Source organism: Acartia tonsa, chromosome 15, assembly GCF_053477335.1.
Source record: "Acartia tonsa isolate MP-2025a chromosome 15, ASM5347733v1, whole genome shotgun sequence".
Lineage (NCBI taxonomy): Eukaryota > Metazoa > Arthropoda > Copepoda > Calanoida > Acartiidae > Acartia > Acartia tonsa.
Genome location: NC_137274.1, coordinates 15280550 through 15308405, shown reverse-complemented (window position 1 = coordinate 15308405; position 27856 = coordinate 15280550). Strand labels below are relative to the sequence as shown.

Sequence of the window (27856 nt, the reverse complement as noted above, 5' to 3'; positions counted from 1 at the left end):
TTATTACAATTCTGGACTGACGGACGTACGGACCTACTTTAATTTTAGAAAAGCTTCGCTTTTAAAACTTGGGAAAAATGTGTTGAAAGTTGGCTTGTTGTACAGCATGTATGCCGCAGCAACCAGATCTGTTGGCCCCAACCCTTTCCAACCCCCATACACACTGAAGGTAATCAATATACTATTCCTTGGTGGTACTATTGTATTAAAGTAATGATCCGAGCTGGCTAAAATAAAATTACCAACCACCTGGATGAACGAACTGAATAATAAATGAGGGACATATTAGCAACCTAACTTTACGAGAAATTTTCCCCTGTCAATATATCCATGTATTCTATATCCATTCTTAAAGGTTTATGAAGGTGCCGACAGACTGACCAATAAATATAAAAGATCTAGATAGTCAACGTGGCACCATAATCAACTTTTAAAGGCATAGAACCTTTAGTCTTATATAACTTATAACATTTTAATAACCTGATTTATATCTTTCCCATATCTTTCCCTTTTCTTTCCCTTCACTTTCCCTTCTCCTTACCTTCTTCTTCCCATTACTTTCCCTTCTCTTTCCTTTCTCTTTTCCTTCTCTTTTCCTTCTCTTTTCCTTCTCTCTCCCTTCTCTTTCCCTTCTCTTTTCCTACTCTTTCCCTTCTCTTTTCCTTCTCTTTCCCTTCTCTTTTCCTTCTCTTTCCCTTCTCTTTCCCTTCCCTTTCCCTTCTTTTTTCCTTCTCTTTCCCTTCTCTTTTCCTTCTCTTTCCCTTCTCTTTCCCTTCTCTTTCCCTTCTCTTTCACTTCTCTTTCCCTTTTATTTCCCTTTTCTTCCCTTCTCTTCCCTTCTTTTCTACTTCACTTTCACTTCTCCTTTTCTTTTTTCTCTTTTCTTTCCCTTATCTTTCCCTTTTCTTCCCTTCTTTTCACCTTCACTTTCCCTTCTCCTTTTCTTTTTTTCACATTTCTTTCCCTTTTTCCTTCCCTTATCTTTTCCTTATCTTTCCCTTCTCTTTCCCTTATCTTTACCTTTACTTTCCCTTCTCTTTTCATTCTCTTTCCCTTCTCTTTCTCTTCTTTTTTCCTTATATAATATTTCTTTTTGTAACAAGGACGTGAGTGGTGCAAGTGAGGTGAGACCCATAGTGACCCTGCAGCGTAGCAAGACCTCCGTCACACCAGGGTCGTACCATCACTACAGGAGTAAGGCAGCCTCGCTACATGCAGTCACAAGGTACCATATGTTTCATAAATAAGTTCTCTCTTTTGTTGACTAAAAACTTCAAATCTTTATAAGGTTTAAGAAAATTTTCGAAATTTTTTTACAGGAAGAAAAATTTGGTCGGTCGTAATTTAAGGTATCCATCGTCTTAACCCTTAAACTCTTTACTATTTCTTTCAAATTTAAAATCAATTAATCAAACAATCAATCAATCAATTTGTCAATCAATTTGTCAAACATTTGTCAATCAATTTGTCAATCAATTTGTCAATCAATTCATTATTGTTTTAATTAAGGTCCTACTCTACAGCCCCGCAGTACCGCCATTACACAGCTAGATACCGCCAAGCTGATATACCCATCCATAATGCTACAGGTAAACAGACAGACAGACAGACATACGGACAGATGGACATATACAGCCCCGCAGTACCGCCATTACACAGCTAGATACCGCCAAGCTGATATTCCCATTCATAATGCTACAGGTAAACAGACAAACAGCCAGACAGATGGACATACAGACAGACATAGAGATGGACATACAGGCAGATAGACATACAGACATAAAGATATATGTAAATACAGACAGATGGACATACAGACAGATGGACATACAGACAGACAGATGGACATACAGACAGAAGGACATACAGACATATGGACATACAGACAGAAGGACATACAGAAAGATGGACATACAGACAGATGGACATACATACAGACAGAAGGACATTCATAAAGAATTATAGCAGACAGACAGATTGACAAACAGACCAATGGACATATATTTATATACACAGATAGATTGACAAACAGACAGACGGATGGACATACATCAAGGCAGATAGACATAGAGACAGTTAAATGGACATACAATAAGACAAGTTAACTTACAGACTGACGTACATACCTTCAGACGAACATACTTAAAGACAGATGGACATACATACAGACAGATTGACATACATAAAGACGGATAGACATATAGATCAATGGACATACACACAGACAGAAGGACATACATACAGACGTACATACATACAGATAGACAGATTAACATAAGTACATACAGAAATATAGAGATGGACATACAGACAGATAGACAAACACACAGATAGATGGACATATATACAGACAAACAGACAAATAAACAGACAGACATACAGATGGACATAAAGACAGACAGATGGACATAAAGACAGACAGATAAACAGGTATTATCAAATACTATTTTGTTTATTGACTTACAGACAGACATACAACATGTGGACATACAGACATACAGACAAACATCTTCAAATACTGTTTTGTTTAGGTCGTTATCAGAAGCGTCAGAGCCGTCACTCTATGGAGCCGACAGACAGAGGGTCGGCGGTCGACCAGTTTTGCGAGTTCCAGGTACTGCAGTCGGCTGGACGGTAAAACGGTCATAAAACGTCTGTATCGGATAGCTGTTATTGTTTATTTATGCATGTTAAAATTATCAAGTCGATTTCAAACTTATTATTAAGAAAGAATGGTTGTTTATCGCATCGTATTGTAGACAGCTTTCCGCGGTTAGTCATATAGAAAGAAATCTGGTATTGATACTATAATTTTATTATAAGTTAAAAACTGTCTGTAATATGATACTATGCATAATTTTTAGTAGAGCTTTGAACCGGTTCAATTCTAGAGGATATTCATTGGTTTCGAAGCCATACTTGAATAGCAATGTCCGTATGTCAATTTTACCATTATAATTTTTTCCAGTATCGCGTCGAAACCAATTAATATCCGGTGGGTTAGAACCGGTTCTCCTCTGCCATACTAAAAAATTATGTCTTGCATCGTATTATATCTAGTTTTCTACGAATATAAAAAAAACTGGATTTAATCTTATAATTGTATATTTTATATCCGCGGAAAGCTGTTTATAATACGATGCGAGAAATAACTATTCTCGCTTTTAAATACAATGTAATTTTTTTCTATAATTAATTTCTAAAAAATTAAAAACTGGTTCTAAAAAGACTTTTTGTTGAACTATATGTAAATTCAATTTGAAAATATCTCCCTACGTACGGACAGACCATTAATATAGAGTTTTTTTGCTGTGTCATGTGTGACGTCATTAAAATACATCCCAGAAATGGGAGAAAAAGTGGAAAAGGAAACACCTGAGAAAAAGATGGATTTCGACGTATTTTTATGACGTCACACATGACAAAGTGTCCTGTGTAACGTCATATAAAGGATGAGAGGAGAAGAACGAAAGGAAACCCCTAATTAAGAGATGGATTTAGACTTATTTTTATGACGTCACACATGGTACTTTCTAGCGCTTTCGCTACTAATGGATACTGTTTTCATCCTTGTTTTTTTTTATTTAGGCTGGCAGCAGTTTTGATCTACCCAATATGTCAATTTTTAACAAAGGAACACATTTTTATTCTCAATTTATCTATCTCTCTATCTCTTTCTCTCTTTCTCTCTCTCTGACTCTCTCTGACTCTCTCTCTCTCTCTCTCCTTCTCTCTGTCTCACTCTTTTTCTTTTTTCTTCTCTCTTTTTCTTTTTTTCTCTTTTTCTCTCTCTCACTTTTTTTCTTTCTTTCTGTCTCTCTCTCTTTTTTTATTTTTTTTCTCTTTCTATTTTGTTCTAATGCTCTCTCTTTCTCTTTCTCTCTCTTTCTCTCTCTCTCTCTCTATCTCTCTCTCTCTCTTTATCTATCTATCTTTCTCTCTCCCTCTCTCTCTTTGTCTAACTATTTTTCTCTATATCTTTTTTCTATTTCTAAAAAGATAGATAGATAGAAACAGGCAGATGGATAGATAGATAAATAGATAGAAACAAAGAAATAATAGATAGATAGAAACAGAAAAATAGATAGATAGAAAGAAATAGGCAGATAAATAGATAGAAACAAAAAATATATAGATAGATAGATAGATAGAAACAGGAAGATAGATAGATAGATAGATAGAAATAGGAAGATAGATAGATAGATAGAAACAGGAAGATAAAAAGATAGATAGATAGAAATAGGAAGATAGATAGATAGAAAAATAGATAGATAGATAAAAAAATAGATAGATAGATAAAAACAGGAAGATAGATAGATAGATAGATAGACTACAATTATCCTTAGCAACTTGAGAAAATTGCTTTAACCCCCAACAACAGGGTGGGAAAGGACAATGACAACAAAAATATTCTTTATTCCTTAAATCCCCCAAATTTTTTATCAGACACAATATTATATTGATGTGATAAAGGGGGGGATATTAAGTTATCATCCATTGTCTTATCCTTTGGGCCCCTGACGAACCTTGAAAATTTAGAAGCTATTTCTAAGGATATGAAATATTATAGTATTGCTTGAGGACATTGTTCGATTCCAGGAATCTAAAGGGATAAGACAATGGCTGATAAATTTATGTTCATCCCCAATAATAATACACAAATTTTTCCCTTCTATAGAGTACAATTAGTATAATGGATAAGAAATTTGCCCATAAATTTATGTATATTTCCAATGATGATACACAAATTTACCCCTTCTATAGAGTACAATTAGTATAATGGATAAGAAATTTGCCCATAAATTGATGTATATTCCCAATGATGATACACAAATTTACCCCTTCTGTAGATTAAAACTAGTGGTTGAAACGTTTGAATACTCAACTTAATGAATCAACCAATCTAAATTCACTTAAGTCCCCAAAGTTGTTAATCCAACGAATACAATAACACATTTATAAAACTTTGGGTACTAGTATAAAACTTTGGGTACAAGTTTAAAACTTTTGGTACCAGTATAAAACGTTGGGCAATAGTATAAAACTTTGGGTACTAGTATAAAACTTTGGGTATTACATTAAAACTATGGGTACTAGTATAAAACTTTGGGTACTAGTATAAAACTATGGGAACTAGTGTAATAAAACTATGGGTACTAGCATAAAACTTAAGGTAGTATTATTAAACTTTGGGTACTGGTATAAAACTTTGGGTACTAGTATAAAACTTTGTGTACTAGTATAAAACTTTGTGTACTAGTATAATACTTTGCGTTCTAGTATAAAACTTTGGGTACTAGTATAAAACTTTGGGTACTATTATAAAACTATGGTACTAGTATAAATCTCTGGGTACTAGTATAAAACTATGGGTACTATTATAAAACTATGGATACTAGTATAAAACTTTAAGTACTAGTATAAAACATTGGGTTCTAGTATAAAGCTTTGGGTACTAGCAAAAAACTTTGGGTACTAGTATAAAACTTTGGGTACTAGTCTAAAACTTTGGGTACTAGTATACATTCCTACTCAATGTCCCCTCCCTCCCAATCAAAAAGCCACTCTAAGAATGATCTTGTGTAATATTTATATTCTCTATGACCCTAGACCCGCCATCCTCCTATCTCATATACATCTTGTCATTCCAAGTTCAATCCTTAAAAAATATCTTGGAATGGTTTTTTCAGGGATCTAAAGGGATAAGATAATGGCCGATAAATTAATGTACATCTGCAATGATGATACACAAAATTACCCCTTCTGTAGATTACAATTAATGGTTTAAACGTTTGAACAATCAACTACATAAACCAACCAATCAAAATTTATGAAAAGTCCCTAAAGTTCTTAAGCCAACGAATAAGATAGATTTATTATAAGACTTTAGGAAATGTTGTAATAAACAGCCTAATGTCCCCTCCCACCCTGGGTTTTTCCAGTATGGATTCGAAAACAATTTATATCTGGTGGATTAGAACCGGTTCTCAGCAATGCTGAAAATTATGAATAGCAACGATTTAATTATAACCAGTTTCCTATAAAAAATGTTCAATCTTAAGATTAAAACAGTTTTTTTAGCCACTGCCTTCGGTATTTCGATGCTAAAAAAATTGTTTTTAATCTTATAATTTTATTTTTATCATCGCGGAAAGCTGTTTATAATACGATGCGATAAATAAATATTATCGTATCGAAGTAAGATAAAAAAAAATTTATTATTAAGTTGACTATTCAAACGTTTCTACCATAATCTTTTATATAAGTAAGGGATAATCTTATGTATAATCATTTTAGATTTACAGTGACATCAATTCATCGGCCAATGTCTTCTTTTTTTAGATTCCTGATTTTTAAGGCTTGAACCGCAATAATATCTTAATTTCACGACAATACTGCCAACACAAAAGAACAAGAATGACATAGATTTAAAACAGATCTATATTATAGATGTATATACAGATAACTACCTTCCAACCTTTTCCAAGGCCCGTTTTCGTCTGCTAGCAAATTTTTTTCTGCTACTTGGCTGTTTTAATATTCCAGATACTATTGGTTGATTTTCAAAGACCCAATTAAGAGTTGGCACAAGGTCCTTGAGATGGGGACATACAGTTTTTTAACCCCTTCCTCCTCTAGTGTTTTATTCCAATGTCGTCCATTTGGGTTGCTTATATGCATAGACGTTCAAGTTTTTTTTTTTTTGGGGGGGGGGCTAAACATTTGAAATTTTTTTTTACCCCCCCAACAAAAAAATGTTTACCTCGGGGGTAAAATTTGCTTGGGGGGGGGGGAATTACCCCCCCCCCCCTGAAATCTGTTGGCAGGGGTAAATTTAGTTTCGTTCATCCAGTAGGGTTGGAGGGGATATGTTAAAGGGGGTAATCGTCATTTGGCCTGCTTCATATTTCACTTTACTAGAATACCAAAAATTCTGGTGCAAGATCCAAGTAATAGTATATACATTACTAGAAGCTACGCCCTTTGAGGCCTTTAGGGGCATTTTGAGGTGGGAGGGGAAAATCGACATTTCAAATATAGATTTAAAAAGAAAATTTTTTTAAAAATATTTCTTGGGAGGGTGGTAGTAATCACTTCGAAAATGGTTATAAACCTTCCAAGGACCTATGAGAAGCAACATTGTAAAGGAGAACCATATCGGTTCTGCGGTTTGTAAGATTCTTTGTTACAGACAAACATAAAACAGACAGATAGATAAACAGACAAATGGGCAAAGAACCAGACAAACATCCTGTTACTTTATCATATAGAATAAATTAAACAAATTTGATGCTGTCTAAAATGGTGCAAAAAATGGGGACAAATTTCAAATTGTTTTGGCGTGTGACATCATACCCCCATCTCTTTTCTAGGGGGTTTCTTGCCTCCTTCCCTTTTCTTTCCCCTCACTTGTGACGTAAATAAACAGCCCCGTCAAATCAATTTGAAATTTGTCCCCATTTTTTGCACCATTTTAGACAGCATCACAAATTTGGTTTCAACTATACCAAGTTGGCAACTTGATGTCAACTTCGCGGTAAAATCTTCTAACAATTTCCTGATTTGGGCTCCAGGGATCTCAAGGGATAAGACGATTATTTGATGTACATTCCCCCCAATGATGATGCACAAAATTACCCCTTATGAAGATAATAATTAGTGGTCTGACACTTAACAACCATTTAAAATTCAATAAAGGTCCTCAGAGTTATTGAGCCAACGAATAAGAAATTAATATTAAACTTTAAGGACTAGTGAAATAAACAGCCCTGAGCTGGATCTTTAAATCATTTTAGTGGGGTGCGCCGAATTTCAGCCAATCACAGCGCGGCATTTCGTAAAATGCTGTGCTTTCATTGGTGGAAAGTTGGCTCACCCCGATTTGGCGCACCATTGAAATGATTTAAAGATCCAGCTCTGGTACTCAAATTTATTATGCACCATCTCTCTTTCATAAAAAATCTTTCACAAATTTTATTGAATTCTGATAGATATATAGGGGTAATATTGTTTATCATTATTGGGGATGTACATTGTTTACTGTCTTATCATTTAAGATCTATAAAAATTGTTTATCACATTGCGTTATAGAAGGCCCGGGCTAACAAAACTGGTATAAGATTGATGATTTTAATTTAATATTCGTGGATGTTTTTCAGTCTTACAATGTCATATATTTTCCGGAAATGGCTGAGAACCGGTTCTAATCCAACGGATGTAAATCGGATTTGAAGCCATACTTGAATGGTTATTTCCCGCATCGTATTATAAACGGCTTTCCGTGAATGTAAAAATGTACAATTATAAGATGAAACCCAGTTTTTTTAGCCCCGAGATGCCAAAGTCACCGGCTAAAACTGGTTTTAATCTTATGATTGTACATTTTTATAGTCTTAGAAAACTGGATTTAATACGATGCTGACATAGTTTATTTGTTTGGATGAGAACCGGTTCTTATCCAACGGATGTTAATCGGTTTTGAAACCATACTGGAATAGTTATTTCTCGTATCGTATTATATACGGCTTTCCGCGTATATAGAATGTACAATTATAAGATGAAAACTAGTTTTCTTAGCCCCGTGGTGCCGAAGGCACCGGCTAAAAAAAACTAGTTTTAATCTTATGATTGTACATTTCTATATTCGTAGAAAACTGGATATAATACGATGCTAGACATAGTTTTTTCGTATGGATGAGAACCGGTTCCTATCCACCGGATTCGAATGAATACGAGAAAATTCTTTACAATTTCAAGAACAACAAAATTTTTTCTTCTATTCCCTATCTCTGATCCCTAAATTTCATGACTTATCACCAGTTAAATAGGGATGAGATAATGGACAAAAAAATAACCTTCCCCTCAAAGTTTTATGATTGATAACACTAGAGGGAGAAAGGGTTAAATAACTGTATCTCCCCATCGTATCAACCTTGTGCAACCTTTCTATTGGCTCATTGAAAATCAGCCAATGGTGTCGCTTATATTAACACAGCCCTGTAGCAGAATACAATTTAGAAGCAGACGAAAAAGATCATTGAAAAAGGAAGGGAGGTAGTTTATATATACATCTATACTATAGATCTGTTGTTTTATGTGTCAAAATATGCCATTGTTAGTTTTAAACTCCAATTCCCCTCTCTCCCTGCAAAGCTCCCACCCCCACCCCCGAAAAAAAATGATTTCACCATATTTTTTTCTTTCTTGCAAAATCACTGTCCTAATTCTTTTTTTTGTAGTAGCGAAGCTTAATAAGTTACGGCGCCTGTTCGTCTGTTGGCAATTTTGTATCTCTCTCTCTCTCTCTCTCTCTCTCTCGCTTTTTTTACTTTCTTTCTCTCTCTCTCCTTCTTTCTTTCTCTTTCTTTCTCTTTCTTACTCATTTTTTCTCTTTCTTTCTCCTTCTTTCTCTCTCTCTCTTTCTCCCTTTATCTCTCTCTCTCTCTCGCTCTCTCTCACTCTCTCTCTGTCTGTCCCTCTCACTCTCACTCTCTCTCTGTCTGTCCCTCTCACTTTCACTCTCTCTCTGTCTGTCCCTCTCATTCTCACTCTCTCTCTCACTCTCTCTCTCTCTCTCTTTCTCTCTCTCTCTTTCTCTCGCTTTTTTTACTTTCTTTCTCTCTCTCTCCTTCTTTCTTTCTCTTTCTTACTCAGTCTTTCTCTTTCTTTCTCCTTCTTTCTTTCTCTCTCTCTCTCTCTCTCTTTCTCTCTCTCTCTCTCTCTCCCTCTCTCTCTCTCTCTCTCTCTTTCTCTCTCTCTCCCTCCCCCTCAACCTCTCTCTCTCTCTCTCTCTCTCTCTTTCTCTCTCCCTCCCTCCCCCTCAACCCCTCTCTCTCTCTCTCTCTCTCTCTTTCTCTTTCTCATTTTCTCTCTAAAATTATTGGTCGAATAGTTTCTACACTGCTAGTTTCATCAATCTTTGATAAGAAAAAAATTACGTGGTTATAAACTTTGGGTACCAGTATAATTTTCAGTCCAATGTCCCCTCCCTTACTGCACTGGTGTAATCCTTATTAAGTAAATTTTTCGAACATTTTTGGAAATACAACAATTAAATGATTTTTTCTTTTCCTTAAATGGAAAAGTCTCTTTTTCTCACGTATTTTTTTTAGCGACGAATCTTCTTTATAATTCACTTTGTCCGTCTGTCCGTCCATACGTAATGGTGAGGGGAAAATATGATTTTTTCTCAGCCTTTAATTAAGGTATAGTGCTGAATTTTTTAAATTCCCATAAATATTGTTTGCCCATGCCCATAGATCCATAGGTTGTTAGACTGAAGATTATGATCTATATGTGCTTCGCTACTTATGGATGTTGTCATCCTTGTTTTAAACAATCTTCTGATTTTTGGAGGGATAGGGTCTGAAAATAGCTTAAAACTATCAATAATATAGTTATTAAGCTACTCTTTGTTTTCATTTAGATATAGATAGCTTGATTGATAGATAGATTGATAGATAGATTGATAGATATATTGATAGATATATTGATAGATAGAATAATAGACATATTGATACATAGATTGAAAACTAGATTGATAGATAGATTATTAGATAGATTGATAGATAGATTGATAGATATATTGATAACACTAGAGGGAGAAAGGGTTAAATAACTGTATCTCCCCATTGTAACTGAAGATTGCTTAATGCATGAAACATGATGTTTTACAAATAAACTTTTGTTCATTCTATGTGGACTATATAGATATATTGATAGATAGATTGATAGATAGATTGATAGATAGATAGATATAAAGATAGATTAATAGATAGATTAAAAGATAGATTGATAGATTTTTGAGTAGCTTTGCTACAAATAATAGATAGATAAATAGGAAGTTTAAACCATAATAAAAATTAGTTTAAAAACTTTATTTTATTTTTATTACTATTAAATATGATAAGGTCAAAACATAAAATATTAAATATTATCATAAAGGGCGTGCAGAGAGGATGGGGGGGGGGGGCATTGAGCTGTTTATTACACTAGTTCCCAAAGTTATAATAACTTCTTCTTCAACTTTGAGGACTTTTATTGAATTGGATTGGTTGATTCAAAGTTGAGTGTCCAATCGTTTCAACCACTGATTGTAATTACTGAAGAAGTAATTTCTGTATCATTATAAATATATCGTCCATTGTCTTATCTCTTTAGATCCCTGGTGAATTATCACTCATACCCAATGTTTTAAAACTAAATTATATTATTAGTTGGCTCAACAACTTTGGGTACTATTTTTCTGATTGGTGCCTAGTAGGTTTCAGAGTAATGTGTCCAATCTTTTCATACAATAATTTTGATCTACTCATAATTTGAGGTTTATATCATTATAAATTTATCGATCTATTTATCTGTCTATCATCATATATCCATTCATCTGTATATGTATATATATTGATCTTGCTATTTATCTGTCAGTCAATCTGTCTATCCATCTGTCTATCCATCTGTCTATGCATCTGTCTATCCATCTGTCTATTCGCCTGTCTATCTATTTATCTATCTATCTGTCTATCCTTTTGTATATTTATCTGTCTATCGTTCTGTCTATCCATCTGTCTATCCATCTGTCTATCCATCTGTCTATCCATCTGTCTTTCCATCTGTCTATCCATCTGTCTATCCATCTGTCTATCCATCTGTCTATCCATCTGTCTATCCATCTGTCTATCCATCTGTCTATCCATCTGTCTATCCATCTGTCTATCCATCTGTCTATCCATCTGTCTATCCATCTGTCTTTCCATCTGTCTATTCGCCTGTCTATCCATCTGTCTATCCATCTGTCTATCCATCTGTCTATTCATCTGTCTATTCATTGATCTATCCATCTGTCTATCCATCTGTCTATCCATCTGTCTATCCATCTGTCTATCCATCTGTCTATCCATCTGTCTATCCATCTGTCTATCCATCTGTCTATCCATTTGTCTATCCATCTGGGTATCCATCTGTCTATCCATCTGACTATCCATCCGACTGTCCATCTGTCTATCTATCTGTCTTTTCTTCTGTATATCCATCTGTTTATCTATCTATCTGTCTATCCATCTGTCTATCTATCTATCTATTCATCTGTCTATTCATCTGTCTGTCTATCTGTCTTTCACTGGACTTATAAGAAGCCCAACTAGTAAGGAGAAACATATCAGTTCAGAAGTTAGAGAAATCTTTCGGCAAAGACAGACAGACATAATATTACTTTTGTATATTGATTGAGTCTGAATAAAAATGTGTAACAGGAGGTCCTTGGGAGGAAGAACATAAATATTCCAGCGTCATGTACCAGGTATTATTATCTATCTATCTCTTTATCTATCTATCTATCTATCTATCTATCTATCTATCTATCTATCTATCTATCTATCTATCTATCTATCTATCTATCTATCTATCTATCTATCTATCTATCTATTTATCAATAAATTCAGTTGTCTATCTAAATTTCTATATATATTTATAAATCTACCAATCAATTATTTATCTATCTATCAATTTATCTCTAACTATTTGCGTTGCGCATCTGACATAGTAGCAGTGGGAACCATTTTTAACGTCTTTAGTTATAACGCAGTGTCAGACTGAGATTCGAACATATCACCTTTCCGACGGCGAGCGGATGCGCTACATGTTGAGCCAGGGTCGAGAGTTTATAGTATTTATTCTTTGATATATGCCGCCCTATCTATCAATCTCTTCATCTATCTATATATCTATCCATCTATTTATCAATCTATCTAACTATCTATCTATTTTATATAGTAAAACGACGTTTTTTACTTCAATTTTGTTAATCATAAATATAAGTTTCATGATTTCGCAATCTTCATGAAAAAAAAAAACAAATTATATGATTTTGTCAAAAACTTTGAGGAGAGTTTTGTAACATAATTTTCATGAAAAAGCTAATTTTGAACAGCTACATTCTTTAGTTTCTTTAGTAGATTGTATATCTATCTATCTACAGCCGTACAGCCGATCTATCTATACAATTTTAGACAAACAGACAAGAAAAGAATTAGCCAGACAGACAAACAGACAGACAGACAAACAGACAAACAGACAGACAGACATATTTGAATTACCAGGAAGAATTTAAATTTTATATTTTTAAGAATTATTGGTATTTAGGTATTTAACCCACAGAGTTAGTATAGGTAATAATATAACCCCCCCCCCCCCTCGTATTTATATGGAGAAATATTATTATCTCGGCTCCTATTTGATATAAACGGCTGTTAAGTTTTAGTAAAGATTCCTCATTCCAAATGAACATCAAATATATTTTATTTTTCTTGGTCTGTCAATCTGTCGGTTATGTAAAATGCTATAGATTTTTCGTGAATAAAAAAAAATCCTCTAAAATTTTAGAAAAAATGTTCCAATCAAAATTCGTTTAGCAATCAAATTAACGTTTTATTAACGAATATAGAGTTGCTACTTTTTTTATTAATACCTAACTATTACAGGAATTTTCATGCAATGTTTGAAATGATAGGACAATTCAAACATGCTTTATTTAATGTTAGAAGGGGGGGGGGTGCCGATTGCTCACTTTAAGAAATCTGGGAAAATTCTAAAGATATTTGTTAATATACAACATATAATTATCTGGGATCTTAAAGAATAAGACAATGGACGATAAATTTATGTTCATTCCCAATTATAATAAATAATATTGTTCCTTCTGTAGATTAAAATTGTTGAAAAGTTTATACTCTTCTATTTAGAATAGTATGATTAAATAGTATACAAAGTTTTGAAGTCAACGAATAAGAAACCGAAAAAGGCTAGTTCATGGGGGGGGGGGGGTAATTTAACACCTAAAACTCTATAGACCATAGTTAAACTCCTTCGTTTTTATTTAGCTTGAAAATCGTTTTTTTCGGATATTTATTGGGAATTATAGAGTAGCTTTGTTACTAAATAAGATATTATTAGTCAAAGACATGTTATTAAGCTTGAATTAGGGTTTTTAAAAGCGAAGCTTTTCAAGATTTAGGGCTGGTCTGTCTGTTCATCCGTATAGAATGGCTATTAACGTTAATTTAGGCATGTTATAATTGTCCTATTAAGTATCTCTTTTTTCTCTCTTTTTCTTTCTTTTTCTCCCTTTAAATTTCTAAATATTAACTTTTTTCTTTCTCTCTCTTTCTCTCTCTCTCTCTCTCTCTCTCTCTCTCTCTCTCTTTCCTTTTTCTCGAATAATTTGAAAATAATCTGAATTAACAAAGACCTAATAAGTTACATTAAGCGCGCAGCGCACAAAAACGCGCCGAAAAGTATTACATACTTTTTATCTAGCTAAGCAATAAGTGCTTATACGCTAGCCGTTTGGTATTTTTTAGAGTAACAAATATTTGAACGCTTTTGAACTTATGGATGTTGTCATCCTTATTATACCCAGGAAAAAGGAAGCAACTAAAATAGGTTGTTAGCAGATAGATATTTAAATATATATCCTTTTAAAATAGTATCAGGATGTCTATCTGTCTGTCTGTCTGTCTGTCTGTATGTCTGTATGTATGTCTGTCTGTCTGTCTGTCAGTACTGATCTTTTATTGTAAAGCTTTCTATAGGTCATAAGAAGAAATTTATAAATTTGAGTCTGTCTGTCTGTCTGTCTGTCTTTCCGTCTGTCTGTATGTCCACCTGTCTGTCTTTCTGTCTGTATGTTCTTCTGTCTGTCTATCCGTCCGTCTGTCTGTCCATCTGTCTCTCTGTCTCTCTGTCTCTGTCTCTCTCTCTGTCTCTCTCTCTGTCTCTCTCTCTCTCTCTCTCTCTCTCTCTCTCTCTCTCTCTCTCTCTCTCTCTCTCTCCGGGTTTAAAAGGGAATACGGTTTCAATTTATATATTTCCTAGGAGGGGGTTATATTTGATAGAAAGCTTTAATATAAAAAAAACAGCATTTGGGTTATTAAACAATTTTTCGTCCAATCCCTTGTGATACCTCAGTTTAAACATGACAACAACTATTTTGAGTTCAAATAAAAACAAGGAAATTTCAGCCAACTATCTTAAATTGGAGCCGAGAAAATCACTTACTATTCTAAATATTTCAGACAGACATACAGACGAACATTTTAAAGAAAAGCTATAGATATTTTATCGTATGACGGACTGTCAGACAAGGCCTAATTGTATCGTAGCTTCGCTCCTTACAACGGAAGGGGGAAATAGTAATTAAGGAAATATATAAGAGGACAAACAGACCAGGAATCTAAAGGGATAAGACAATGGCTGATAAATTGATGTACCTTCCCAATGATGCAACAGAAAATAACCCCTTTCTGTAGATTAAAATTAGTGGTTGAAATTCTTGAACACTCAACTTAATGAATCAACTGATCAAAATTCACTAAAAACTCCTAAGTTGTCCAGCCAACGAATAATAAAACGTTATTATAAACTTTAGGACTAGTGTAATAAAAAGCCCATTTTTTTTTCTCTCTCTCTCTGCAAACAGACAGTAGCAGGGAGGTAGGGGACATTGGGGGTGTTATTACACTAGTTCCCAAAGTCTTATAATAACATTTTCTTATTTGCTAGCTCAACAACCTTTCACTGATTTTTGATTGGTTAAATGTTTCGACCTACTAATTGTAATCTACAGAAGGGGTAATTTTGTGTATCATCATTGAGGATGTACATCAATTTGTCGGCCATTATCTTATCCCTTTAGATCTCTGGTATTATAGTTTTTACAGGAAGGGAGGGGACATTTGACTGTAAATTTAAGGGTCCTAATTTTGTGAACATATGGGGTTACTAACTTATTTAGTTATGACGCGGTGTTGAGCCCAAGCAATGCGACTTTTTCAATTCTAGATTTTAAAAGAAAAAGTAAACAACATTTCAAAGAGCGATTTCTCTTCAGAGGGTGGTGGTACCCTTCCTCGAAATAGGCATAAACCTTCCCAGGACCTTTGAGAAGCTACATTGTATAGGAGAACCATATCGGTTTAGTAGTTAGCGAGATCGTTCAGCACAGACAGACAGACACTCAAACAGGCATCCTGTAGCTATTCTTATACTTTAACTATTTTATTGCTTTATTTTTTATTGTTTCCTCAAATATTTAAATTTTAGCAAAATCTACCAAATAAGCTTTCAATCTTTCTATCTATCTATTTAACTGCCATTCTGCCAATCTATCTATCTATCTATATACCTATCTATCTTTCTATCTATCTATCTATCTATCTATCTATCTATCTATCTATCTATCTATCTATCTATCTATCTATCTATCTATCTATCTATCTATCTATCTATCTATCTATCTATCTATCTATCTATCTATCTATCTATCTATCTATCTATCTATCTATCTATCTATCTATCTATCTATCTATCTATCTATCTATCTATCTATCTATCTATCTATCTATCTATCTATCTATCTATCTATCTATCTATCTATCTATCTATCTATCTATCTATCTATCTATCTATCTATCTATCTATCTATCTATCTATCTATCTATCTATCTATCTATCTATCTATCTATCTATCTATCTATCTATCTATCTATCTATCTATCTATCTATCTATCTATCTATCTATCTATCTATCTATCTATCTATCTATCTATCTATCTATCTATCTATCTATCTATCTATCTATCTATCTATCTATCTATCTATCTATCTATCTATCTATCTATCTATCTATCTATCTATCTATCTATCTATCTATCTATCTATCTATCTATCTATCTATCTATCTATCTATCTATCTATCTATCTATCTATCTATCTATCTATCTATCTATCTATCTATCTATCTATCTATCTATCTATCTATCTATCTATCTATCTATCTATCTATCTATCTATCTATCTATCTATCTATCTATCTATCTATCTATCTATCTATCTATCTATCTATCTATCTATCTATCTATCTATCTATCTATCTATCTATCTATCTATCTATCTATCTATCTATCTATCTATCTATCTATCTATCTATCTATCTATCTATCTATCTATCTATCTATCTATCTATCTATCTATCTATCTATCTATCTATCTATCTATCTATCTATCTATCTATCTATCTATCTATCTATCTATCTATCTATCTATCTATCTATCTATCTATCTATCTATCTATCTATCTATCTATCTATCTATCTATCTATCTATCTATCTATCTATCTATCTATCTATCTATCTATCTATCTATCTATCTATCTATCTATCTATCTATCTACCTACCAGGGAGATGATGGAGTGACTACAGTAACAAGTTCGAGACTCATCCAAGACTCAGAAACTTCAAGCAATGAAAATATTAAATATCAGGTCAGCTACAACTCTTTCATCCCCCTAGGCCATAAAATAATGAAACAGCGTATAGTGTCCAATAAAAAATTACGTCATACATTACAAATGACCAATGATAGGCTAGTATACAATTTACTATTGTTCAATTACAATGAATACTGGCCTATCTTTGGTCAATTTGCATTGAATGACGTCATTTTTATTTGACACTATACACTGTTTTTAAATAATGGTGGGGTAATTTAAAATAGGTTGAGAAGGGAAGAAAACCATTTTTTGGGTTGTATAAAAATTGTTAAAGGGGTAGTTTCACGAAAGTCATTAGAACTTAATTTAGTGAACCGCATGATTTTTCATGGTTAATTGGTTAAACTATATTTATATGGCTTATATTTAAAAGAACTTCAATTTTCTACCACGTAGTTTTTTAAATATCAAGACTTGAAAATCGTCTTTTTAAATTGCATATATCACAAAAAGACGATATTTTCAAAACTACGTGGTAGAAAAAGTTGAAATTCTTTCAAATATATGCTATATAAATGTAGTTTAACCCATTAACTAGGAAAAAATATGCGTCTTACTAAATTAAGTTCAAATGCATTTTGTGAAACTACCCCTTTCACCTGATTTGTTGAAACTTTTAAACTTAATGAAATATTTTAGGGAATGGAAATAGTAACGAATGTGAAGGACCACACAAATTCTGCGTCAAGAGCTGAGTCAATGAGGAAGTAAGTTTTTTTTTAATGATTGACTTTTCTGAGGAATGAGAAACTGTCCCAATTTTGTATAACTTTAGCGGAACAAGTTCCAATTACGTCATATTTTTCTTTCCCGAAAAAGGGAGGGGGGGGAAGAAAATCTCTTCAAAAGAGATGGGGAAAACTTCTTTTCTCCCATATCTTTTTTCTTCCCCCCTTCCCTTTTTTTTCTTTCCCCCTTCTCTTTTTCGGGAAAGAAAAATATGACGTAATTGGAACTTGTTCCGCTAAAGTTATACAAAATTGGGACAGTTTCTTATTCCTCACTTTTCTTGGCCAATATTACAAACTTAATTTTCTTTTCTTAAAAATAAAGAAAATAGAAAAGCGTAATAAGGTATGTAATATTGGCATTTTCACATTTATGATTATATTTTGGACAAATAAAGAAGTCATATAGGATCATCAGCTCCTATGACAAACGCAGAAGTGGACATTTAACCTAACCTAACATATTTTAGGAATCTCGTAAAAGTGTCTGACTACGACGTCAGAAAAAATTAACAATTAACCAACGAGAAGCCAGTATTCACAATGGTAAAATATATAGCGATCTCTCATTGGTTTATTGTTAATTTTTTCTGACGTCATAGTCAGACACTTTTACGAGGTTCATATTTTAGACCTTCTTTTAGGTTTTTTAATGCCTAACCCCTGTGGGGGGGCTTATTTGTACATTCATATCTTAATCTAACCTAATCTGTATAGAAATACTTAATTAAAATAACACTTTAACACTCCTGCGTTTGGGACTTTTGCGTTTGTCCTGGAACCAATAATCATATATGTGAAATACCTTTTTGAGATCTCAGATAATTTTGAATTATGAGAGCAGAAGTACCCATGTCTGCCTCAAAATGTTCTACACAACCCTTTTCACCTTGAAAATAGGAGGAGGGTGTTTGTTTGTTATTTTAATTTGGTTAGGTTAGGTTATATTAGGTTTCTGGGAAGTTATGTAGGTTTATAAGAGTTGAAAGCTATAAATTCCCAACATTTATATAATGTGCAAGAACACATGGATCTAAAGGGATGAAACAAACGACGATAATTTGATGTACATCCCTAATTATGATACACAAAATTACCCCTTTTGTGGATTAAAATTAGTGGTTGCACGTTTTAATACTGAACTTAATAAACCAACCAATTACAAAATTCCCCAAAGTTGTTAAGCCAACGAATAAGAAAACGTTATTATAAAACTTTGGAGACTATGCCCCCTCTCTCTTACTGGCAAGAACCAGATTTTAATATATTTATTGTATTTTATTATCATGTCTGTCTGTACTTACTTTTGTCTGTAATGCTTTTCTATATTCTGTAATAATCAGGGAGGGAGGGGACATTGGGCTGTTTATTACACTATTCCCAAAAGTTTTATAATAATGTTTTCTTATTGTCTCAACAGCTTAGAGGACTCTTATTGTATTTTGATTGGTTGGTTCATTAAGTAGAGTGTCCAAATATTTAAACCACTAATCTTAACCTAGAGAAGGGGTATTTTTGTGTATCATCATTGGGGAGTTGCATAAATTTATCGGCCATCATTGTCTTATTCCTTTAGATCCCTGGCAATATCTCTCTCCTCACCTTTTAATCTCTAGATAAACAGACAGACAGATGGACAGACAAAGAGAAAAATAGATATATCCATCCATGGATACATATACTTCTCTAGAAGAGAGGGGGGAATAACCCTGGTACTAAAAGTTTTATAACGTTATATTATTCAAAAACTTTGGGTACAATTATTGCATTTTTATTAGTTCCAGTCAATTAATAATTTCAACTAATAAGTTTAAATGAGATGAAAATAGTTATTTCTCGCAATGTATCATAAACAGCTTTCCGCGGATATAAAATGTACAGTTATAAGATTAAAACCAATCTTTTAGCCCCAAGATGGCGAAGGTACGGGCTAAAAAACTGGTTTTAATCTAAAATAAAATGAACAATTATTACAAATAAAACCATTTTTTTAGCTGAAGGCACGGACTAAAGAAACTTGTTTTAAAATAAGTATTGTACGTTTTTATATTCATAGAAAGCTGGATATAATACGATGCTAGACATAGTTTTTTCATATGGATGAGAACCAGTTCTAATCCACTGGTTTTGAATGAATTCGAGAAATGACAATTTAGTATTATTAGAAATTATTTTAATGTCCATTGTCTTATCCCTTAAAATCTGTGATATTTGTGCAGGGCTGGCGGGACTGTAGGCTGGCAAGAACTGCTGGAAACTGCAACCAGACAAAACAACCTAAACTCCAGGTGAGCTTACCCTATCTTGGGTTTGGCCGGATACTGGATACCGGATATCAGGCTTATTTCTAATGCTGGATTTCGGGTATCCGGCAAGATATCTGGCAAATTCCGGATATTGAAACTATCCGGATATTTGGTATCCGGATAGTTTCAATACCCAGTATCCGGCCGGATATTGAACATGGCCGGATATTGAACATGGCCGGATATCAGGCCAAACCGGATTTCCGGCCCAACCCTATATCTAACCAACAACGGTCCAACAACCGGTCCAACAACCGGTCCAACAACCCAGGATAACTAAGGGGAGCAAAAACTCTCAATTTCATTCTAAATTAGGTTAAGTAACACCCATCAGACAACCAACTGTTTGATTGCACGACCCTTGTCTGGGAGTCCTAATTGTACAAGTAAATGGTTTGCACCTGTTTTGAGCCAAGGCATTCCCTTTCTCTAACTAATAATGTCACGCACATGACATTGCAGCATTAGGAAACTTTTAACATCTTTAGTTATGACTCGGTGTTAAGCCGCGATTCGAACCTATCACCTCCCTTACGACGAGAAAATTTGCTATTAGATTAGGCTGTTCCCATTCGTCTGTCCGTCTAATATATCATAAAATTAGTATATCTCTTTCTTTGTTAATTTCTGTTTGTATGTCTAGGTTATGTCATAGCTTATCTAGCTTTCTATTTACAATCTATCTATCTAAATATATACAATTTATCTATATTTTAACAATATATCAATCTATTTACAATCTACTTTTAATTTGTCTTATTTACAAATAAATCAATTTATTTACAATTTATCTATTTATTTACAATTTTTCTATCTATTTACAATCTATCTATCTATTAACTATCTATCTATCTATTTACAATCTGTAAATCTATTTACTTTCTATCTATCTACAATCTATCTTTTTATCTATTTACAATCTATCTATCTATTTACAATATATGTATATGTTATAATTGATCTTTCTATTTACAATCTATCTATCTATTTACTATCTAATTATTTACAATCTATATATCTATTTACAATATATCTATCTATTTACAATGTATCTAAATATATACAATCTATCTATATATTTACAATCTATCTATCTAATTACACTCTATAAATATATTTACAATCTATCTATCTACAATCTATATATTTACAATATATCTATCTATTTATAATCTATCAATCTATATACAATCTATCTATCTATTTACAATCTATCTATCTATTTACAATCTATCTATCTTTCTACAATCTATCTATCTATTTACAATCTATCTATCTATTTACAATCTATCTATCTATTTACAATTATTCTATATATTTACAATCTGTCTTTCTATTTACAATCTATCTATTTATTTACAATCTATCTATCTATTTACAATCTGTCTTTCTACCTACAATCTATTTATCTACAATCTATCTATCTACAATCCCTCTCTATACAATCTATCTATCTACAATCTATCTATTTACAATCTTTCTATTTACAATCTATCTATTTATTTACAATCTATCTTTTTATTTACAATCTATCTATCTATTTAAAATCTATTTAGCTTTTTACAATCTATCTATCTATGTACAACCTATCTTTCCATTTACAATCTATCTATCTATTTACAATCTGCCTGATCATTACAATCTATCTATCTATTTATAATTTATCTTTCTATTTATAATTTATCTATCTATCTATTTACAATCTATCTATATATTTACAATCTATCTATATAATTACACTCTATAAATATATTTACAAACTATCTTTCTATCTGTCTGTCTGTATGCATGTATGTCTGAATGTCTATCTGTCAGTGTCTGTCTGTCTGTCTATCTGTCTATCTGTCTATCTGTCTATCTGTCTATCTGTCTATCTGTCTATCTGTCTATCTGTCTATCTGTCTATCTGTCTATCTGTCTATATGTCTATCTGTCTATCTGTCTATCTGTCTATCTGTCTATCTATCTATATATCTATCTATCTATCTATCTATCTAATACTATCTATATATTTACAATCTATCTATATAATTACACTCTATAAATATATTTACAATGTATCTATCTATTTACAATCTATCTATCTATTTACAATGGATCTTTATATTTAGAATCTATCTATATATTTACAATCTATCTATCTAATTACACTCTATAAATATGTTTACAATGTATCTATCTATTTACAATCTATCTATCTTTTTACAATGGATCTTTATATTTACAATCTATCTATCTACAATCTTTCTATTTACAATCTATCTATCTATTTACAGTCTATCTAACTATTTACATTCTATCTCACACCCCTCCTTAACCGAACTTTAGATTAAAAAAATTTCCCAAACATTCGGACAATTGGGCGTTCAAATAGGACCTAGTGGTAGTTAGAATCAGTTGAGAACAAAATCCCAGCCGTTCCTTCTTGCCAGATATCGCCATTTTAAGATTTTTAGTAAAATTGCACTAAATATCCAAATACAAACTTAAATCTTCTTTAAATTTTTTAGTATAATTTTAGTGAGACAGTCCCAAAACAGAGTATCTTTGCTCCTGTGGCCAAACTGACTGCCTGGCGTCCCTATCAGAGAGTGCCTTTATGTGTTAACACAAGTAGGGATTCGAACCCATTCCAAAAACTAACTAATGTGGAATAGCTGTGTATTACAGCATTAGGTTAGTATTTTAACCACTAACAGATGGAAGGCAAGGCCAATCCTAACCAGAAACCCAATCATTCACCCACAGGCCCCAGTGAAGCACCTTGGAGGTCTACTTGTTTTCTGGGGTGTTGTTCACCTGCACCTATGGATTGGGCAGGTTGAGACTAAATGGTGCCCTCAGACTCCCATGAACCCTGCCATTTGGGCCAAGCTCAGAGTGATGTCACACACCTGGCTTGTGCCCTGTCCATGAGATGCTTCCCTGCCAATCACAGATCAGCACAGCTGCCATGGAAGAATAGCTGCAGGTGGTGGGCCGCATACCTTTGCTCAAGATGCAAGTTAGCACTACCCTGATCTTGATCCTCCAGGAGATCATGGTAGTGTGCATCTTGAACTATGCCCTGAGCCTGGGAGGGTTCTTTCTGAGGGAGTTGGGGACACCATTACTGTTTGACAAACCTGAGCTGATGGTATGGATCAATAGGGAGAGTAGCCATGGTCGCCCCCCATTCACATTAAACAATGCATGAGTTAGGGACACAGTTACTGTTTGAAACTATCCATGGTGGAATAGCTGTATATTATATTATTGGGATCAGGCAATGCATGCCCCTTTGGATACCTTCTAGCTGTTGTTGGTGATCAGCAGGTTCAGCTCCTTGTTAAAGTTTTACCTGAGGTCCCCTGCACTGGAAAGTTAGGCCTGGTCTTGACCACCATCTCTCTCCTGGGGGGCCGTTTGATGCAGTCGCACCTCCTGGAGGCACTTTGAACACCATGGGGGTGTACAACTAAGAATAGCACCTGTTCAGTTTTACCTTTTGAGGGGCCCAGGCCCCTATCTTGATGGGAATGGCCAAGAACTTCACGCTACCCATATCCTGGTCGTCAGTCAGCTCTGAACAGGTGCTCCTTGACCTCATGAAAGTCGATGGGGACAAGGGCTGTGGCCCCATGAAAGCTGCCCTGGCCAGACAGTTGATTTTACAGCTAGAAGGCTTCATGTCTTTAGCAGCTGTTTGTGGGAGGGGCCCTGGGCCTTCCCCAGGCTTGGCAGGGCTGTGACCACTTGCTTAATGTGAGTGGGGGCGACCATGGATACTCTCCCTATTGATCTATACCATCAGCTCGGGTTTGTCAAACAGTAATGGTGTCCCCAACTCCCTCAGAAAAAAACCCTCCCAGGCTCTGGGCATAGTTCAAGATGCACACTACCATGATCTCCTGGAGGATCAAAATCAGAATAGGGCTAACTTGCATCTTGAGTGAAGGTATGCGGCCCACCACCTGCAGCTATCCTTCCATGGCGGCTGTGCTGATCTATGATTGGCAGGGGAGTAACTCTCAGCCCATTTTAGGGGCCAGGTGTGTGACATTATTCTAAGCTTTGCCCAAATGGCAGGGTTAATGGGAGCCTGTGGGCACCATTAGGTCTCAACCTACCCAATCCATGGGTGCAGGTAAACACCCCACTAAACATGTGGTGCAGATCTCCAAGGTGCTCCACTGGGGCCTGTGGGTGAATGATCGGGTTTCTGGTTAGGATAGGCCTTGCCTTCCACCTGTCAGTGGTGAAAATACTGACCTAATGCTGTAATACACAGCTATTCCACTTTGGTTAGTTTTGGGAATGGGTTCGAATCCCTACTTGTGTTAACACATAAAGGCACTCTCTGTAAGGGACTCCAGTCAGTAAGATTAGCCACAAGAGCAAAGATTCTCTGTTATTGAGCTGTCTCACTAAAATTATACTAAAAAATTTAAAGAAGATTTAAGTTTGTATTTGGATATTTAGTGCAATTTTACTAAAAATCTTAAAATGGCGATATCTGGCAAGAAGGAACGGCTGGGATTTTGTTCTCAACTGATTCTAACTACCACTAGGTCCTATTTGAACGCCCAATTGTCCGAATGTTTGGGAAATTTTTTTAATCTAAAGTTCGGTTAAGGAGGGGTGTGATCTATATATTAACAATCTATCTATCTATTTACAATCTATCTATCTACAATCTTTCTATTTACAATCTATCTATCTATTTACAGTCTATCTAACTATTTACATTCTATCTATATATTAACAATCTATCTTTCTATTTACATTCTATCTATCTATTTACAATATATATTTCTATTTACAATTTATCTATCTACAATTTATCTATTAATTACAATCTATATATTTACAATATATCTATCTATTTATAATATATCAATCTATTTACAATTTATCTATCTATTTACAATCTATATATTTAATATCTATCTAATTACAATCTATCTATCTATTTACAATCTATCTATCTTTTTACAATCTATCTATCTATATACAATCTATCTATTTATTTACAATTTATCTTTCTACTTACAATCTAACTATCTATTTACAATCTATATATTTACAATATATCTATCTATTTAGTGTAAAGTATGGTTCCTCAGGGTCCCTTAATTCTGGAGACCTGGAGGCAAAGCTGTACCCTCCATTTTATCCAGTAAGTTATTATTTCCAGTATGACTTCGAAACCGATTAATATCCGCTGGATTAGAAACGGTTCTCAGTCATACTAAAAATTATGTATAGCTTCATATTGCAAACAATTTACCACTAATATTAAAATGAAATTTTAAAAAATTCATAGCAGTTTTGTCAGCCCGGGCCTTTGGCCCCTCGGGGATATCAAAGCTTAATTTAATCTTTTTTCATTTTTCATTTTAATATCCGCTGAAAGCTGTCTACAATACGAAAAAATCTTATTAGTAATAAATAGTCAAGAAATAAATTTTGGTTTTGATTTCTGTGTTTTGTCGTTAATATATGTGAATGTTATTGTTAAATTGTTTTTACTGCTAGTGGATTTAATTCTTAAATTTTAGAAGATTTTTTATTTTATTTTTCAGATTAAATAATTTTGATTAAATTAAATAATAAGTGTTTTACTTCAGTCCAAACCAATAGTTTTAATCCACAGAAGGAGTAATTGTGTTAAATAACATTGGGAATTTAAATCAATTTATCGTCCATTGTCTTATCATCTTTTAAGATCTCTTAATTCTAATGAAAACTTTTCCCCTATTTCTACCCCCCTGCGGGGCAATCATTAACATTTACCTAACCTAAAATAATCAAAACTGCTGTGAAAACTTAACGAAGCCCGCTACTTCGTTTCTTTACATGATCCAATTACTATTATTCAAAAATCTTTAGGAATAAGACAATGGACGATAAATTGATTCATATTCCCAATGATATTTAACAAAATTACCCCTATTTTCAGGGTCTAGCTGGGCAGACTCTGCAGTTGCATGCTGTTCATAACACTTCTTATCTTACTAATACCACTCTAGGTAGGGAGATAGGTAGATAGATAGATAGATAGATAGATAGATAGATAGATAGATAGATAGATAGATAGATAGATAGATAGATAGATAGATAGATAGATAGATAGATAGATAGATAGATAGATAGATAGATAGATAGATAGATAGATAGATAGATAGATAGATAGATAGATAGATAGATAGATAGATAGATAGATAGATAGATAGATAGATAGATAGATAGATAGATAGATAGATAGATAGATAGATAGATAGATAGATAGATAGATAGATAGATAGATAGATAGATAGATAGATAGGTAGTTAGATAGATAGATAGATAGATAGATAGATAGACAGATAGACAGATAGACAGATAGACAGATAGACAGATAGACAGATAGACAGATAGACAGATAGACAGATAGACAGATAGACAGATAGACAGATAGACAGATAGACAGATAGACAGATAGACAGATAGACAGATAGACAGATAGACAGATAGACAGATAGACAGATAGACAGATAGACAGATAGACAGATAGACAGATAGACAGACAGACAGATAGACAGATAGACAGATAGACAGATAGACAGATAGACAGATAGACAGATGGACAGATAGACAGATAGACAGATAGACAGATAGACAGATAGACAGATAGACAGATAGACAGATAGACAGATAGACAGATAGACAGATAGACAGATAGACAGATAGACAAATAGACAGATAGACAGATAGACAGACAGACAGACACAGACAGATAGACATTCAGACATACATGCATACAGACAGACAGATAGACATATAAATAGATAGATAAATTATATCTTAGCATTGTGATTTTAGACTTCAACTACAGATAAAAGAGTATCGTATAAAATAAACAATAAAAACTGAATGAACAAAAAAATTGAAATTAGACTGTAAATTTAAAAACACAATCTTTCATTTGTTAGCTTCAAAACTTTGGGTACTTTTTTTCAGATTAGTAGGTTAAAAAGTTAGAAGTGTTCAAGCTTTTGAACCAACAATTTTAATCTATAGAAATTTGGGAAGGGAGGCATAAAAACAGACAAACAGACGTATGGACAGACGGACAAACAGAAAGACATCATTTTACTTTATTTACCTAAATATATTTTTTTAGAAACTTGTAATGAAAGCGACGAATACGATGATGTTCCACCAGATATTTATGATAAACCCAGGTAATGCCAGATATCCGGTATCTGGCCGGATATCCGGATATTTATGATAAACTCTGGTAATGTTGGATATCCAGTATCTGACCGTATATCCGATCACGGTCGGATATCCGGAAATTTATGATAAACCCAGGTATGGTCAGATAACTGGTTTCTTGCCAGATATCAGGTATCTGGCCGGATATCCGGTATTTGGCCGAATGTCCGGATATTTATGATATATATTAGTTCTTCAGTAGCAAAGCTAATCCATAATTCACTTTGTCTATCCATCAATCCGTCCGAAACGCAATGG

The 27856-nt window shown here is 33.7% G+C and overlaps 1 protein-coding gene across 1 annotated transcript in view; it reads left to right on the top strand.

Annotated features, from left to right (window-relative positions):
* Positions 1 to 106: 106 nt before the first annotated feature.
* Positions 107 to 27856, top strand: part of LOC145306936 (uncharacterized) — an 80843-nt gene continuing 53093 nt past the window's right edge. Inside the window, exons 1-10 of the mRNA XM_080149275.1 lie at positions 107 to 169; positions 1104 to 1225; positions 1510 to 1589; positions 12249 to 12295; positions 17233 to 17316; positions 17965 to 18032; positions 20273 to 20341; positions 25445 to 25517; positions 26301 to 26370; positions 27504 to 27564. Of these exons, the coding sequence (XP_080005401.1) occupies positions 107 to 169; positions 1104 to 1225; positions 1510 to 1589; positions 12249 to 12295; positions 17233 to 17316; positions 17965 to 18032; positions 20273 to 20341; positions 25445 to 25517; positions 26301 to 26370; positions 27504 to 27564 (737 nt within the window). The remainder of the gene's footprint in view (positions 170 to 1103; positions 1226 to 1509; positions 1590 to 12248; positions 12296 to 17232; positions 17317 to 17964; positions 18033 to 20272; positions 20342 to 25444; positions 25518 to 26300; positions 26371 to 27503; positions 27565 to 27856) is intronic.